General features: G+C 35.8%; 1 protein-coding gene across 1 annotated transcript in view; it reads left to right on the top strand.

The window, feature by feature from the left end:
- Nucleotides 1–18933, top strand: part of LOC110213178 (neuron navigator 3) — a 449693-nt gene that overhangs the window by 338941 nt on the left and 91819 nt on the right. Inside the window, 4 exon segments of the mRNA XM_020993448.2 lie at nt 4411–4452; nt 5954–6114; nt 11436–11624; nt 16520–16572. Coding sequence (XP_020849107.1) covers nt 4411–4452; nt 5954–6114; nt 11436–11624; nt 16520–16572 — 445 coding nt within the window.

Here is an 18933-nt window from a genome sequence, read left to right on the forward strand (position 1 = left end):
CATCATAGGCTCAAGTGGGGCTTCCCCTATCACTTGCTACCAAGCACCATTTCTTATTAAAAAATAAAAAAGAAGGAACTTACTCTCCTATTGCCTATCTGCTGATTGCCCATCATTCCTTTTTCCTGCCCTCAAACTTCCTACTTTCTCCAAGCAGTCATTTTCTATCCCACAAACTTACTCCTGAAATACCAACTTTTGTCTTTCTGACTTTGCTTTACCATGCATCTCAAAAAGCAATTAATATGCACACCTACCAGGAAGAACCATCTAGTTTCAGGGATAACTTCTACTTCTGAATTTTTCCCATTCTTCTCCTGTCTTTTCTCAACTCTCTGAAATACATCTAAAAGAAAATAAAACAATGATCCCTTGACCCTTAAAAATCTTTCCACCTAACTATATTTATATTGTCCTTCACTTTTTTTATCTTCAGTACGAAATTGTTTGGCAATAGTGACAAACTATCTCTTCGCATGAAATATTACTTTTGAGAGCATTCTGAAGTCTCGCAACCTTTGATACTTGGCATGATATGATCACTAAGTCATAAGATCATAAGATAGTTACAAAGATGCAGGGTTTTTGGTTTTCGCTTCAAACAGAAAATGGATAAAGGGAAACATTTAGGAACACCTGGAAGTCATCAGCTAGATTGCAAATATTTTTTCCTATTTCCCTCATTTTTTTGTGTTACCATTAACAGCCTATAGGACAAAGATCTGCTGAAAAAATTCTGGTGGACTCTAATGTTAGAAATCATGCTTTCTTCCTGAAGCTTTTAAAACTGTTGTTTGTCTACTTGTAGAAAGAATAGAGGACTTCATCCATCATTTTCTTTACCTCTTGCAATAAACCATTAACAGCCTTGAAAATAGTTTCCTTTCTTTTACAATATATACTTGTTAGCATTCTGTAGTTGAAATGTGTACAACCAATAGACAGTTTATATGTTTATGATGTATTAGATTAATAACTGGCCAGTCAATTACCAAACAGCAGGACAAATTATAAATAATCCATCCAATCTCAAATTATTGACCCAAATCACTCCCTAACACAAATGTTCAGGACTCCCCCACTCCCACCTTTGTCATAAAGATAAATAAATCTGATTAATCATCATGATAACTGAATAAAAATATATCAACCCCAATGCAACCCATTTGAAACACTTTCTTGTGTTATTTTGATATGACCACAAATTATAAAATATCAAAGCTAATGAAATGCCAGCTATAGAAATATGACAAGAACTATAGATTTCCTTTTCTTTAAAAAAAAGTCTTGGCTTTAAGTGGCTGAGATAAATTGATTTTTTGAACTTGAGAGCATTCTAATATTACATAGACAAGTAAAATTTTACAAAGCAAACTTCAATAAACCCATATTTGATTACTCACATGATTGTCCATCAGCTTTTAACAGGTTAGTTTGATCAATGTATTAAGTTCTGCAGAGTTAATATTTAATATCTGTATGACTATAAAATATAAATATTGATTAATCTTGCAGATAATTAAAGGGCCCATTAATTAGAGTATTGAAATGCTTTTGATGCTGAAGGGCATGTTTTATTTTACTCTGTGAGCAAAATTACAAGGAATAAATTTAATAAAAAGCTGTTAGAAAAAATTATTTAGCTATAATTATGTTAAAGTTTGAATTACCATTTTTTGAGACTTAAGAATTATGTTTCACTTAGATTAGTAAAAGACTTATGTAGAAATCCAGGAGTATACCACCATGCCATCTGCCATAAAATATTCATGGAATTCACTTTATGAAATTTAATCTGAATAAAAATAATTTGTTTTCCTTGTTTTGTAAATCATTGAATAGAAATGAAGACTTATTTGAGAAATAATGATCCTTTTAGCCACAGTAAGGCCAGTGATTTGTTCCTACATTGACAATAATTATGTCATGGTGCTTTTTGGTCTTTCTTTGGAGAATGGTCTCCATTCTACCCCCCACTATCTTTCCCTTGGTCAACAGTGCTAGAAATGCGAGGAGACAAAAAGATCCAAGAATGGAAGGGGGAAATATAGCTTTGATTCAAGTCAGGAATCCTTTGATGACTTGAAAATGATAAGTACTTCATAGAGTTCACAGTGTGAGATGTAGAATAAGTGGAGTTGTCTAATGACCATATATAGAGCTTCATATTTAGAGTAGTTCCTTGAGCTCATAGCTCTAGGTAGGTTAAGCAGTATAATTTCCCTGATTATCTTAGTTTTTCATCTTTATATCCCAGGCACTTGGAACTATTCCTTTGTAGGAACTTGAGTGTAGTAAGAGCTTTATAACTGTTTATAGAGTAGACTGATTTTGTCCTAAGATTATGTCCAGGGGTATTTAATTTCTTTTTAAAACATAATGAGTTGCCTCTATTTCACAATTCCTTTTCAGTCTTTTTATAATGATTATGAGCTTGGCAACTGTCATAGAAATTAAGAGAAAACCCTACATCTTTTATTTTTGTAAGCTAGAGTGAATCTTTGATTCAGTGGCCATGTTGGTTTGGGAAAGAATACTTATCTGGTTGATTTATTCAATAAACCATTTTTACTGTTTTTCTTTCTATTAATTTCAATTTTACTACTATAGACTCATCAAATAAGCAAAAATATTCATTACTTGTTAATACCCTTAATATTATTGAATGTTGAGCACTCTGGTTGTACAGAGTGCAGAGGGAAGTTCTAAAATAACATTTAAAATCAAACAATTCCTTAACTAAAGATCAGATTTAGATGTTTCAATATAACTATAGTTTCTGTGAAATCCACCTTTTTAACCTCTACTAAAAAAAAACCTTACTCTTGATTCAATTAATTTCATTCATAATTCTGGTAGGCAGTTGTGGCTGAGTAGAAAAAATACTGGATTTCACATGAAAGAGCTTGAGTTTAAATTCTTTCCTCTACTACTTACTGCATGTATTAACCTCACTTGGTCCTAAGTTCCTCATCAATAAAGTATAATATAGACTAAATGATGTCTAAGTGTCTTCCAGTTCTAAATCTACTGCATTTATGGGCTGTTCATACCATGTGATTTTTTTGAAACTCTTCATTATGCAATGCTTTCCACCATATTGAAATGTTGAGTTATTGAGTTCCATTAGAAGAAAACATTTTTTAACTTGGATTTCAATTAATTAGGTGTAAGATGATTTAATTTGACATTCATATTATCTCATTCTCATCATGCATATTCTGTTTTCTTTTAATTTTTGGTGAGTGTTGATGTAACAAACAAGCTTCTAGAAGAAAGATAAAATGTTAGATGTTCAATCCAACATTCCTTCCCAATTACTGATAATTATAGCCAGAATTCCCCACTTGATGGTGAAAAGGCACTGCTCCCTTCTTCCCAATTTAGACTGAAAAGCTAGTTGTCATTTATTCCTAGATCCCTTTATATATATAGCAAAGGATGTGGTACTCTACTGCTCTTGAAAAATGTAGACTGAAGACATTACTGTTTTGATAAATCATTAGTATTGTAACTTGTAATCCTTAAAGGAAGGTTTATAATGTTTAATTCATTAAGATGTCTAGTCAGGTGTAGGAAGAAACATTTATTTTTAGACAAAGATTACTTAATGAAAAGGAGGTCATATCCAGTATATTCCCCTTACTTTCAACTTTAATTTGGACCTAACTGGGCCCAGCATGGGGAAAGAAAAAAAAAGAATTTTCTTCTTTTCCTGTTAAGTGGGGTTTGCCTATATGTATGAAAGAATTTATTTTCAATGTTCTAATCTGTTCATCCAAATATCCTATTCTAATTTGAACAGAGCCAGTATGCTTCCTTTCCTCCCACTGGCTGCTCTTACAGGAAAACTCAGAGTAGCTGAGCACCACACTGGTATATTTGTTACAGCAAGAGAGTGATGGAACAAGCGAAACCTTGACAATATCAGATTCAGCCTTTGATAATATACAAGAGGAATCCATGCTTTCATGCAATGGAGAGAAAACTAAATTTGGATTCAAGAGGACGTGGTTTCAAAACCTTCTTCTGCTAACTGAACAAGTCCCTTATCCTCTCCAACATTGTTTTCTCATCTGTTAAAAAAAAAAAAGGAAAGGCTTGGACTAGATGACCTCTGGCATCCCTTCCATTTCTAAATCTATGATCATATAATCAGGCAGGTATGTTTAGGGATTGCCAGGCAAAATAATTATTTGAATGGGGTTGGCTCTGAAAAGGAACTCACATCTGTGTCAGAAATGGACATCTGGTAACCCTTGGCATAGCCTTCTTTAATGAGATAAGCATTCAAGTTGTGTTATAGTAAATTATATTGTATAGGTTCACACAGAGAACAATTTTTGTAGAATTTGTAATTTGGAAGTTTTGTTTATAGTATGTCCTTAGGGGGTTTCTTTGTTTTAACAGCATGCAGCTTGACAGAAATACGCTGCCCAAAAAGGGACTAAGGTATATATTTCTCTTAACACAACTGCTGCCTCTCTGTTGTTCTGTCAACTTTGTTTGCTGTCGTTCTCTTTCTCCTCTCATTCCTTTACAACCTAGCACCTGGCATTTAAAATAAAGATAACTTTTAGCCCTCATGATTTTCTTTGGTTTTAATCAGAGTGAGAACATTTTTTAAGAGAAATAACTTAAGTGGTGACCAGAACCCTGAGCATGTTAGGTCCGGTAGGAACACTGTTTGGAAAGTAAAGGTTCTTTGCTAAGGATTTGTCTTCAACACAGTTTTTGGGATGGTATTTATGCTGTCAAAGCAAATGCAAATAGCAAGGTTGTCAATGGAAATGCATCGATTTCCATTGTATCCCATCTTGGAAGCAGATGTGTGAAACTCGAGGGCTCCTATAGCCTACAGATGGGGCTAGTTGTTGAATATCTAACTTTGAATCAAGGAAAACATTCACATTATTAGAGAGCAAATCAGGTCATTTAGTAAAGATATAGTTTTTATTTAATCTTCTCCCCCCCATATCTTAAGTCAATCCTCTGATGCTCATTCACTATTGGAAGAAGATGAGTGGATTGAGGGAAAGTATTATGTTCAGGGTGAATTAATTATCATTACCCTAGTGCACAAAAATATCATAATATTACTCTTTCCCCTCCTGGAAAAGAAAGGGTTATATGTTACTGTACAGTTGTGCTGAAGGTCTAGGTTAAGAGATTCAATGATGAGGGTCCTGGAATATGATGAATTTACTTCTCGGTGGTGCTAAGTTCACTTACTTCATGATAGCTTTGAAATCTGGCATGCTTTGTGTCTTCCCAGTTAGCCTTTTTCTCTTGCTTAAATCTCTTCGGTTGGTTAGTAGTAGAAAATCATTGGCAAATGATTTAATTTTTAAAAACTTCATTCTCAAAAAGTTACACTATGATTAAGTAAATGAATTTCCTCTCCATTCGGATTCAGACAAAATGCCCTAACTGCCTTTGGAAAGGCAAATGCTAATTTTGATCATAATAGTTATTTTTCCATAATGAAATTCCTCCTCCCATTCCACCCTCTTTTTCCCATTAGCTCTCAGTCTGTCTTCTTCTCTAACCCTACCATCATGGGTGTCGTCCTTTAAGAAGTCACTCACCTTTCTTGGCTTCTGGCCTGCCATTTGTCCACCATTTCAAATCTGTGCCCACCCATTTCTCCATCTCACCCCTGTACCTTTGTGTCTTTCTCAATTAACTTGGCTGTCTTGCTCATTGCTTGTGATTTTTGACTCCACATCTCACAGAAGCATAATTTTCTTCTCAAGAATTCTCCCCTTTCCCTGTGAGATTCCAACAGATGGTGTTAAATCATCTGTAAGAACTGAGCAATTAAAATTAGATTCAGTCTGTTCAGGAATTTTGTTCAGTCTGAATAGCCAAGTACTCTTGTTAGTTTTCCAGCTTTTGGTACTGCCTTGTCCTTGTAGAGGTGTTTAAGTGCCCCAGCTATGTTGTTTTGCAGATATACCCCATCATCTCGGCAGACCAGTCAAGAAGAGGGCAAAGAATGGCTTCGATCTCACTCAACTGGAGGCCTGCAGGACACTGGTAACCAATCACCTCTTGTTTCCCCTTCTGCTATGTCATCATCAGCAACAGGAAAATACCACTTTTCCAACTTAGGTAAAATCTTGAAATATCTAATTTTTTGCTACCTTTACCTTAAAAATAAATTATTGATTTCTTGGAAAACACCTGAAAAACTATAATAACTTCTGCAATTTTGCAGAAAGCTATGTGTTAAGAAACTTTCCCTAAAACATTTTAACAAATTGTTTTGGTTTAAAAAAAGTCATTTCTTTATCAATTTTTTTTATAAAAAAGTTAATTCAGGACCACACACATAAACCACCATCTAGCCGGTATTGCAGGAATTGTTAAAATGAAATATAAAACAACAAATCAAGTAAACAAGAAGAAACAAACAAAAAAATACTTCCTTAAGACTTTTACAGGGGGCAGCTAGCTGGCGCAGTGGATAGATCTCTGGCTCTGGAGTCAGGAGGACCTGAGTTCAAATCTGGCCTCAGACAGATAATACCTAATAGCTATGTGTCTCTGGGCAAGTCACTTAACCCCAATTGCCTCACCAAATAATAATAATAATTTTATTTGATTTGATTTTTATATATTTTTAAAATTTTTAAATAATTTTATATTTATAGTAATAATTTTATTTTATATAGTTTTATAATATAGAGGAAGAATTCATTAGGAAATAATGTGGCGGGACAAAAATCTAAACAAACCAGTCATCCTTTTATAGCTATTATGCCATTTAAATAGTTGCATCTATTATAAACCCCCTCCTAATTTATCCTTTATTTTATTTTGCTTTTACTACTTCTTTATGGAGCAATTGTTCATGCCCAATAGCTGACTCTTTGAAAGATTGTGTTTCTGCAGTGGCTTATGGTTCCTAACACATTCAGCACTGTTGGGAGTCTCTTAGAAATTTCTTGCCTACAGCAGCATTTCAAGACCCATCTGGTTAGACTTCCATCAGTTAAAAAAAAAGGTCAAATCCCCTTTTTTGGGAGTTTGCATTCCAATTGGCCAGGGAGGTAGACAGGCCTCTAATATCAATTGCCAAAGTACTCATTCAGATGACATACTGGACTTATTAAGGAGCCATTTTGCTCTTCACTTTGCTCAGTATGTCAGGTATTAGAGATACAAGAAGAAAACAATATCTGCAAAGACACAGTGGTGGTAGATGGAGTATCAGGTATAGAAAAGAACAAAAGTAGGCCATTTTCTCTAGAGTGTCAAGTTTTTCAGAGACAATGAATGAAGTTAGTCTAAAAAAGATGAGTTGAATCCAAGCTATGAAACTTTTTAACTGTCTACAATCAGAGTTTGAATTGTATTTCAGAGGCAATAGATATGGGCCACTGAAGCTGTTCACCAGGAGAATGACACAGTCAGATCTGTGTTTTGGGAATATCAATTTCACAGCTATTTATGATTATAGACAACAATAATGAGCCAGAAAAGACAATTCAGAAGTTGTTTTAATAATCAAGGCAAAAAGTGATGAGCAACCTGAATTAAGGTGGTGACCAAATTTGAGTGAAGGGAATTGACTCCAGAGATAATTGTGGAAGCAGAATCAATAAGTCAAGTATTAAACAAGCTGAGAGAAAGGAATTAGCCAAGGTTGATTTTAAGATTTCAAAGGTAGGTACCTGGTTTAGTCATCAGAATCTTTGCCTCTTTCTCACCTTGCTTCCAAACTTACATTCAACTACAGTTTTAGGTTAATGATAATGATGATAGCTAGCATTTATATAATGCTTTAAGGTTTGCAAAGCACTTTGCAAATATCTCATCTGATCCACACAACACCCTGGGAAGAAGAAATACTATTATTATTCCAATTTTACAGGTGAGGTAATTAAGGCAGATAAAAATTAAGTGACTTACCCAGGATCACATAGGGGGTAAGTCTGTAAGGTCACAACTGAACCAGGTCTTCCTGATTCCAGTCAGCGTATTCTATCTAGAGAGGTACCTAGCTGTCTAAAGACCTAAAGCACATAACATAATATATGTCACAGTGCTTTGCTTGTACTAGATGTTCATGTTTTTTTCTTGAACTTGTTTATGTAATCATAATTAGAGTTGAACTCAGTTTTCCCTTAGCAAGTCACTTAATCTTGTCTGCCTCAGTTTCCCCATCTGTAAAATGAACTAGAGAAGGAAATGGCAAGAAAACCTCAAATGGAGTAATGAAGACTTGGTTATGACTGAATAATAACAGTTGTCCAAACCAGCTAAAATTTGATCAAATCCTCCTGAAATTGGTAGTTCTTGAGTAAAATGGAAATGTTTTTTTAATTTTAATAAAAAAAAAGATGATTAGTATGAACCATGGTCTTTTTAAGCTACTCCATTTCATTCTAATAATCTGCCGTCCAAATAATGGAAAGTCCAACTGGTACTAATTTAATTTGCTCAGTATATTAAATGCATTCCTGTACATTCCCCTGCAGTCCCCCTGGAATTGAATTCGAGGAGATTTGACCTAGCTAAATAGTCAATGGAATATTCCACCCTTAGCATTAATACCATCTGCTAACAAGCTACTTGCAAATTTATTGGCAAATGCATAGCTTTAGGCCTTTTTACTGGGGAAATCTATTTTTTCCTGTAATTTAGGCCTAGAATTTATTGTTCAAATGCAGGGTCCTCCACCTCCAGACTTATAAGCATGCAGTTTGTGAAAATCTTGTTTTGTTGAAAAGTCATAATAATAAACTGCAAACTGCATCTCTTCCCCTCAACCCCTACCCCACGCATATCCCAATACCCACACACATCCCTCTGGACATTAAGCATGCTGTTCTAAGCTGACAGCTCCCCCGGTGGCACGTTCAGGGAAGTGTCTGATCTAGCCATGTTTAATGGAATCTTTATAAATGTCTATAGTTCTTCTTCTGCATCATCAGTATAGACACACCTTGAATTCATTTTATTTCTCCTTTCTTTCCCAACCACAGGCTAGACTTACAATTTCAATGAGTTATGGAAATCCCAGTGCAGAAGCCCTCCCTAATAATGCCATCAGTAACTGCCACGAAATTCATAATCTTAACAGGGATTCTAAACCTGGGTTCCATGAACTTTTTTTTTAATATCTTGATAACTGGTTTCAATAGAATTAATTTCCTTTGTAGTTTTATGTATTTCATTTTATGCATTTAAAAATATTATTCTGAGAATATCCTTAGATATTACCAAACTGCCAAAGATATTTATATCACAAAGAAAAAAAAAGAAAAAAAGAAAAATGTTAACCCTTGACAAAATATTGCCTGACACACTGAGAGATTGAGTGTATTGTCCAGGATCCTTAATCTATTATGTATCAGAGGCTGGCACTGGACCTTCCTAAATATGGAGCTGGCTTTCTATTCACTATGCCATGAGGCCTCCCCTTTCTAATCAGTCTAAGAAAATTTTCTCTTTTCCTGTCCCTTTAATTTCTGAACCAAAAAAAGCAAACACTCCTATAATACCTAATACAAATAAGAGTAGTATTACCTGTTAATATATCCACATGAGGGAAAAGGAAAATCATAAGTTACAAGTAAGGCAGGAAGGTAGAAATGAAAATAGGAAGGAAGGAAAGAAGGAAAGCAGGAAAGAGAAAAGGAAGAAGGGAACAAAGGATGGAAGGAAGGAAAGAAAAAGAGAACAAAGGAGGTAAACCCTCATTTATTAAACAGTTCCTATGTACCTGGCATTAAGCCATGGAAGTAAAATTAGATGTAAAGAAGTACAGGTTCCCTTTACTTCCAAAGGTCTTGCAGCTTCCTGGACTGCTATAGAAAGAGTTACAATCTGAAGCTAGATGTCCTGGGTTTGAATCATACTTATTACCAGTTACCTTGAGAAAAATCATTTGATATCTTTGGCTTTCAGGAGAGGTTGTAATGGGTGATTTCTGAGGTTCCTACCACCTCTAAGACTATGAATCTGTGAAGTAACCAGAAATTTCCATCAGCAACCCCACAAGTTTCCATCTATCTCTCTCCTTATCCTATGTAAGCTTAGTTTTCCTTGTGTATCAGCATTCAAGTTTAAAAATAAAACAAAGTAAAACATAGAAACAAACAAAAAAAACTAGACTCCTAAATTTATTGGATTTTTCTTTCAGTCTTATGGAATGGATAGAATGGTTAACATTATTTTTCAATCATTTTTCGTTGAAAATATATAGCATTTTAACTACATTTTAGAGAAAATAGTCTTTTGTGACCTCGATTAGGCACTTAGTCACCATATACTGCTTTGCTTTTTGTGAAAATGTTTACTTAGATCCAAACAACTGTATTGCAAACACACTTTTTTTTTACTACAAGTTGTAAACTGGAGATTTTCTTAGCATTATAGGACCATATATGGTGAAGGAAGAAATGGAAAAAAAATTTAAAGTCATCCAGGGCTTGTCCGAGTTGATTAATTTTAGCTAGATAGAACAGCTATTGAATTCACTTTCATTAAAAAAAAAAAGCATTCATTTCATTTGATCCCTGTTATAGGCCAGCTGGGGTGAGATAAGATGGTAGCAGAAGTCTGAGTCAAGCATTTGCTCACTGAAAATGTTGGCCTAATATAGATCTTAAATCTTGGCTTTTCCGATTCTAATGTTCCCCTTTGGAAATTTCATTTTAATGTCTCCTCCCACTTTCCATCTGCCCTTTAGATAAATGTATTATTATTTGGTAAAATTGGTAAAGATTTGGGAGCAAATATCTTTTTATTCAATTCTTATATTGCGTATGTGAATGTGTAATTAGATTTTTATTATGACCACTGGGGAAAATGACACTCTCTTTTGTGTGTTTATCTGTTTAATGTCAGTTTAGAAATGGATAGATTGCTTTTTTTTTTGGATGAGGCAGTCGGGTTAAGTGACTTGCCCAGGGTCACACAGATACTAAGTATTGTCACCTAGCTGCCCCAGACAGATTGCTTTTCATAAAGCTTTTTCTAGCTTGGAGGAAAACTGAGGCTTCAAAATAATTCCCATGTGATATGTTGACTAGAAAGGCTATATGACATAGTAGTACACAGAATGCTGGCCTCAGAGCCAGGAACCCTAGCTTCTCTCAAGTCCCACATGGTGGTCATGTGACCCAGGGTAAGTCACAATCCTCTTGCTGCTCAGGTCAGGTCTCTAAGACTATTGGCTGCAGAAAAAGTATATTTGTAGAGAGAGTTTCCTCACCCAATGAGATAGGGCCAAAGCCCTATCCTATCTATAGCTACATAATATAATTACTATAGAATATTTCACAGTAAATAGTGTCTATTTGCATTGATAGGGGGACCTTGTTTATATAATCTGTTGAAAGCCTCTTCTCTAATTCTAAGTAAAACTCCCGCCTTGAAATGTATAAAGAAATGGAGACTTGAATGTTTACTTTGCTTTGCAGTGAGTCCCACCAACCTGTCCCAGTTTAATCTTCCTGGCCCCAGCATGATGCGCTCCAACAGTATCCCTGCTCAAGATTCTTCCTTTGATCTGTATGATGACTCCCAGCTGTGTGGCAGTGCCACATCTTTAGAAGAAAGACCCCGGGCCATTAGTCATTCAGGCTCATTCAGAGACAGCATGGAAGAAGGTAAGCCTCGGGGGTGAGAATAAGGGGGAAAATAATCTAGACTTTCATTCTTCCAGAATGAGGATATGGGTAATATTGATCTCATTAGGCTGCCAAGAGCATCCTATGGACGTTGTACAAAGCAGATGTTGAATAAATGTAGGTCTACTGAATGCTTTTATGAGAGTGGACATTTACAGATTCCTGAAGGAAAGGGAATTTGGACATCATCTATATTGGCCTCTTTGGGGAAGCAGTGTTATCTAGCAGATAAAGGGCTTAGGGAAAGGAAGACCTATGTTCCAAAAATCAATCAATCAATTTTTATTAAGTGCCTCTTGTGGGACATGCCCCGTGTTAAGAACCTATTGACTATGTGGCCCTTGGCAAATCATTTAACTTTCAAGTGCCTCAAGATTGCAAGTGGCAAAGAAAGTACCCATGTATATTGGTAGAGGATGAAAGGATGGGGGAAACTCAAAGGGAGTTTCCTGCATTAATTAAAATACAGGGCTAGCTCCTAATTGCCTCTAGTGCTATGTATAAATATATATATACACACACACACAAATAATAGCTAGCATTTATATAGCACTTAACACCATCTCATTCCTCACAAATACCCTGGGAGTCAGGTGCTATAATTATCCTCACTTTATAAAGGAGGAACGGAGGCTGAAAGGTAAAAATGACTTGTCCAAGGTCACAAAGCTAGTGTCAGAAGCAGGATTTGAACCTGGTCTTTCTAACTCTCAGTCCAGCACACTAGCCTGATACAGACATGCATACATACCACACATATATATATATATGCATATCTATGCATGTATATAAAGAGACACAAAGAGAGAGACAGAGAAAGAGACAGAGAGAGGGAAAAGAGAATGAGCAAAGCATTTTCTTATGTTTTTAGGTCAATTTCAATTAGGATTTACTAGAGAATTGTACTAGAAAAAGGTAAGGTATTAGCTATCCTTCACCAGCTAATGTAAACCTCTATCTAGCGAAAGTTTTCATAATGATAGGCCTCCTTACACTCTCAAAACCCAGCTCAAGTTGGTATTAAATAGTACAGCTAAAATGACACACTGCTATTTTTGAGTTCTGATGTAAAATCCTACTATGAAATAAACTCTGAGATGTTATCCATTTTTAAACTCACAAATCCACTCACTCTGTTTTGACCTTTTTAAAATGTGTTTCAAAGATCACATTTTATGTTCTCTTTGCATGGTAAATTCTGTAATGATATTTGGACAGAAACAATAAATGTGGCTTTACCCAAATAGGCATAAGCAGCTTTACATTGTAAATTCTAGGTAATCATAATGGCCCAGTTTAAGAAAACATCAGAGCTTGAATCAAGGTTAAATGTGTATTTTTGTAAATTTCATCATACTGAATATAGAATTAACTGATAACAACTTGGGAGCTGTTTTGTAGATAATATTGAACATTTTTTGCATGTGCTTTTTTATTTATTTATTTTTTTAAAGACATAGCATCAGCCTTTGTAAAGATGAGTAGGAAAAACTAAAATAAAATACAATGTGGAAGTGGAAATTAACTTGAATAAATTTTTCAGGGATTGTTAGTTTTCTAGTTTGAGTATTCCCTCCCCTGACACAGAGTATCAACATTATATCAACTATGATATAATGACTAGGTGGCACAATGGATAGAGGGCCAGGCCTGAAGTCAGGAAGACTAATCTTCCTGAGTTCAAATCTAGCCTCAGACACCTCCTAGCTGTGTGACCCTGGTCAAGTCACTTAACCCTGTTGACCTCAGTTTCCCTATGTGCAAAATTAGCTGGAGAAGGAAACAGCAAACCACTCCATTATCTTTGCCCAGAAAACTCCAAATGGTCTAACAGAGTCAGACACAACCAAAACAACTGAATAACAGCAACAAAATTCCCATACAATTTATCATCATACAATCATCCCAGTGTAGCATTACCAAACACATTGAAGTTGTTCCTTGATAATCTATTAATATATTCACAGAATCTCCACCAGAGAAAGAACCTCAGATGCCTTCTAGTTCAATTCATCCCCAACAAGACTCTCTTCTTTAGCATTCTTGAAAATTAACCATGAATTCATCATCCAGTTAGAGTAAACACTCTCTCTCCCAAGACAGCCATTTCATTTTTGCATAGCTTTAATTAGGTAGTGTCACCTCATATGAAGCCCAAATATTCCTCTTTGCCCCTTTCACCTCTTGCTCCTAATCCTTTCTTCTTGAGCAAAGCACTCTTCAGGCAATTGAAAATATGGATGATGTCTCAACTAAGTTGCTTTTTTTTCCCTTTGAGGTCAAATATTCCCAGTTCTTCAACCTATCATACAACCCATATATAAAGATTACAAATACCTATGATAGCTGGTTATCTTCTGCCTGATGAGAACCCAGAGTCATTTTGACATTGCCTTGAAATAGGACTCCAGTGAAGTGTAATGAAGCCCATAGAGTTTGCTCCCAGAGATCCACCTAGCTACCAAGAGCAGGCAGATAACGTCTGCTCATGCTCCAGGGGTAGGGAAAGGACTCATTTTAGGTGAAATTTAAATAAATATAAACATAAATCAGCTCTATTCTCCCAATACCTATAGTATTCCCCAATTTTAAATTTAGAGATTGTAGTATTTATTTCAGGTCCATATAGAATTTACAATATAATCAATTTAACAGACAATCTTCACATGGTGGATGAGCCTAATGGAAACTATTGCGATTGTGGTTTTGTTTTTTTTTTTTTGCTTTTAACCAAGGAACCATATGGTTTGACTCTGTCCTCTCTCAGTAAACAATACTCATCCACCTCTATTGATTACTCTTGTATGGAGAAGCCCTAGATCAGAAATCAAATGGGAGGCAAATTCCAGAATGATACTGCCACTGTTTATGTTTATAGATATAGCCTTATATGACATTGAAAAAGGAATTACTTCACTGGCTACTACTCCATATTCCAGAACAAATGACTTCTAGCTTCTTGAGATGGCTCATTCATGACCAAGTAGTTTAAAAAAAACAACAACAACTTGTTGTGTATGCCTTCATATACTGGAAGAGTTTGACAATCTGGAATCTAGGAGACAGGGCTGGGCCTGAGGTCAGGAAGACTTGAGTTCTAATCCAGACTCAGATACTTACGGTGTGATCCCAGATAAGTCATTTAACCTCTGTTTACTTTAATCCACTGGAGAAGGAAGGACAAACCACTCTAGCATCTTTGCCAAGAAAACACATGGATAAAGGGTCCATGGAGTCACAAAGAGTTGGACATGACTGAACAGTAACAAAAAACAATCTGCAACAAGGAAAGGGACTAAATTCCCTTTTATAGATGATAACCTTTCATTGTTTATGCATTGGATTTTAGAACTATTCCCATTCTTACAACTGAACCTTCGAATGATAGAATTTTAAAGCTGGGAGGAATTTAGCATGATCACATCCAGCCACTTTGTATAACAAATGAAGGTATTGAGGCATGTAATGGTTAAGTAAATTCCACAGGATTCCATGGTAGTAGGCCATGTGACTGGTTCTAGAACTCGGATCCCCTGAACTCTAATTCTTTCTGCTACAATAGCTGTCACTTTTACTTCACAGTTGTTAGAGGTAGTAAGGGTATGATATTTTGAGAAGCAGCATTATTTGGTGGGGAGTAGAGTACTCCTGAGACCAGGGTCAGTCATCATAAGACAGCTTATGAGGATCAAAATGTTACAGAAGGAAAGGGACCTTGAAGGTCACTGAGTCCAGGCTACTGATTTTACAGTTCAGAAAACTGAGCCACATAGGGGTTCCAGCCTGGCTTTATAATTCATGGGATTCTAGATGAACTTGGGCAAGTTACAAGCCTCAGTTTCTTCATCTGTATAATGGAGATGATGCTACATGTACTGCCCATCTCAAAGTGACTCTATAAAAATCAAATGAAAAATGATATGTGAAGATACCAACTAAGCTGGAAAGGCCTATATAATTTTAAGTTATTGCCATCCTTTATGAAACTGACTAATGATATCTATAATGAAAAGTATATGGAAACAGACAGGATTTTTCTGCATTGACTGTTAAGCACAGTTTTACCTGGGCTATTGGGTCTGGCTTTAAATACAAAAACATAACATGAATTATTTGTGGTCCAATATTATCATTAATAGAGATGCCCAGGAGAGACAGGTACTACATTAAAAACAACAACAACAACAATGATTTCATCTACTACATTTATTTTCTATGGAACTTCAATTTGGAATTCATAAGAATGCTTTTGCATCTAAATGAGTATATCACCTCTCCATATGTGATGACAAGGTCCCAAGAAGAATAAATTGCCAGTGCCTATTTCAGGAAAACTATTGAAAGAAAAGCCCAGGAAGAAAACATTAATGTTTAAATCCTAACCAGAGGCCATTTAGTGCCTTAAGGCCCTTAGTAGGTAGTATGAAGGGAAGAGCGTGAGTGATGAAGAAAGGGAATGAGTCTTGAAGCTTTCTACTATTTGCTTATTTGATTTAATATAAGCTTGTGAATATTTAATCAGTGAGGTTTCATTGTACTGTCTCTCTGAGTATAATTTACTCTTTGAGAGAGTCCTACCATATGGGATAATGTGTGTGATTACTGGAGTTTTATAACAAAAATGCTCTGTGCTTTTTAAATTTTGTTGGGCTCGAGCATAGTACTTTTGTGTTGATTTTGAGCGTTTTAGTTGGAAGAGAATGTAGACAAAATATTTATCAGATAACTGGAAGTCACATTTTTCTAAAACTATCTGGGCTTAATGTCTGTTGATTATCATACCCACTTTCCATTCCCTGGGGGAGTTTGCCCATTGTGTCATGGTTATATTTTCTAACTGATCTTTTCTCTTTTACTTTTTCCTCTCTCCCCAGTCCACGGGTCTTCGTTATCACTGGTTTCGAGTACATCTTCTCTCTACTCTACAGTGAGTATTAATTAGCACTCCAAAGTCAAAATGGAGATGGCAAAAATAGCATGAATTTCATAAAGTTTTATTTACAGTTAAATTAAAAGTAGGCTGGTGATAAACTAAATGAAATGTGGCTAACACTTCCCCTCCCCCAGCAAGTTCTATTAACAGCCTCTGAAATGGGTTCTTTCACTTGATTTGAGGTGAGGAAGACACATTTTATCAAAGTGTACATTTAATAGTGAAGTGTATCAAAGTGAATAGAGTTTGGTACAGTTTCTGAAACACCAAGATGATGATCTGTGCTCTACTTTTGTCTCACCAAATTGGTCACTTTTATCCTGCTTCTGTTGCATGGCCCCTAAGCATCAGAAATGGTAATTGATGTTCTAGTATGTTTCTTTCATGTTATTTGAATTCCTTTATTGGAGGAAATTATTCTAAAAGGTCAGAGACCTGGAAGGGTGACAGTTTTGTTTGCTTTTAAATCTGTTTATTGACAGTGGATTTTTGGAAGTGGTTTTGGATTTAAAATGATATTTCCTAAGAGAGAAGTATTGATTTAAAAGGAAATCCTTCTAACCCTAATGCACATTATTTTATTTAGTTCCTTTCCCCTCTTCACTCCAAGGGATTTTTTTTTCTCTGACTTTTAGTTAAAGTGATATTGCATCTTGCAAACTGAGAGAATATTGGGCCTTAATGTTTTGTTTTGTTTTGTGACCCCTACATTATTTAAAAAAACAGCTGTATTGAAATACTTAGGTCTTTTCCCACTTCCAAGTGATCAAGTTATTTCAAAGTTGGATTTCTGCATTTATCAAGTCATAATGAGACACTTACTGCAGGTTCAAACCAAGAGAAACAACTTGTCCAGAATCCCAGAGCTCTCATAGTAAATGGGATAATCCTGGCAACTCACTGGATGAAAACAAACATCTCCGTTTCAGGAAACAGTTATCTTGGTTGCCTGTATATGCCAGTGGTTGCACATGGCTGTAATCCCTGTTACTGGGGGAGGCTAACTCTGGCAGGTGTCTAGAGTCCATTCGCTCTGTCCTGCAGTTGGGCTAACTATGATCAGGTGCTCAGACTAAGTCTGGCACCAATATGGAGAGGGAGCAGAGGGCCATTATGTTGTCTCCAGGAGACAACTGGCCCAAGTGGGAACAATGGACAGGTCAAAGCTTCCAAGCCAATGGGCTTTGGGATTGGGTTGGTGAGCAGCTGCTGTACTCCAGAGATTAAAAAACAAAAAAGTCTTTAAAAAAAAAAACAAAAAAAAATCATTCATAAAGTACTGTGCCAAAATTACTTTTTTTCTTTTTTGACACTTTCTCTTGTAGATCTTTAGAAAAGTAGCGATTTCCATAGATTAGAGAATCAGAATTGTTGGCAGATAGATGCTAAACAGATGTTTTTTTCCCCTTTTTAGCAATAGCAAAGTAGTGAGGTTTTCTTTTCTTTCCTATATTGTTTTGGTTCTTTTTGGGGGGGGCGAGGTAGAGAAGGTTAGGTTCAGACACATAATTTCAAACATATAGGGAATTCCCATTGTGAAAATGGCCTCCAATAACATAGATCAGCCACTCATCTGTAACTTACAGTCACAGAGAATTACCTAAGGTACTGAGGGATTGAGTAACTTGCCCATGGTACATAGGCATGCCATGAATCTAGGTCTTCCTCAGTCCCTTGCTGGCATTCTCATTATTCATTGGTACAGTGGAAACAGCATTTAACTTAAAATCATGGGCCTCGAGTTCAAATGCAAGACCCATCACTTCTACCTTGGAAGTCACTTCATCTCTCTAATATTCAGTTCCCTCTTGTGGAAAATTAGTTGGGGCTGATGATCTCTAAGATTTCTTCCAACTCTAAATCTATGATTCTTTAGATTTAAAGGCAGCTAGCCAGGTGGTGCAGTTGCTAGAGCACTGAGCCTGGAGGGAGGAAGATCTGAGTTCAAATCCACTTTCAGACACTAGCTTTATGATCCTGGGCAAATGATTTACCCTCTGTTTACCTTCATTTCCTCAACTGTAAAAATGGGGATAATGATATCACCTATATCATGATGGTGTTGTGAGGTTGAAATGAGATAATATTTGAAAAGCACTTAGCATGGTGCCTAGCATAGAGTGGGCAGTAAATTATGTCTGTTTCTGTATGATTTTTCATACATCAAGGATCTTTGTTAGTATTCCCTCCACCCATCCAGATAGCAACCCCTCTAAAATTAGTCTTTGAGGGTTACTCTGGCTGGAAATTTCATCACATTCACAATCTTATGATAAAATGTTTTATTGTTGTTACTGCTTTTAACTTAGCTAGGTTGTTCTGTAGACCATAGATATGCAGATAGATAGTGGATCA

The sequence above is a fragment of the Phascolarctos cinereus genome, unplaced genomic scaffold, assembly GCF_003287225.1.
Source record: "Phascolarctos cinereus isolate Bilbo 61053 unplaced genomic scaffold, phaCin_HiC Scaffold_1;HRSCAF=81, whole genome shotgun sequence".
In the NCBI taxonomy this organism is placed as follows: Eukaryota; Metazoa; Chordata; class Mammalia; order Diprotodontia; family Phascolarctidae; genus Phascolarctos; species Phascolarctos cinereus.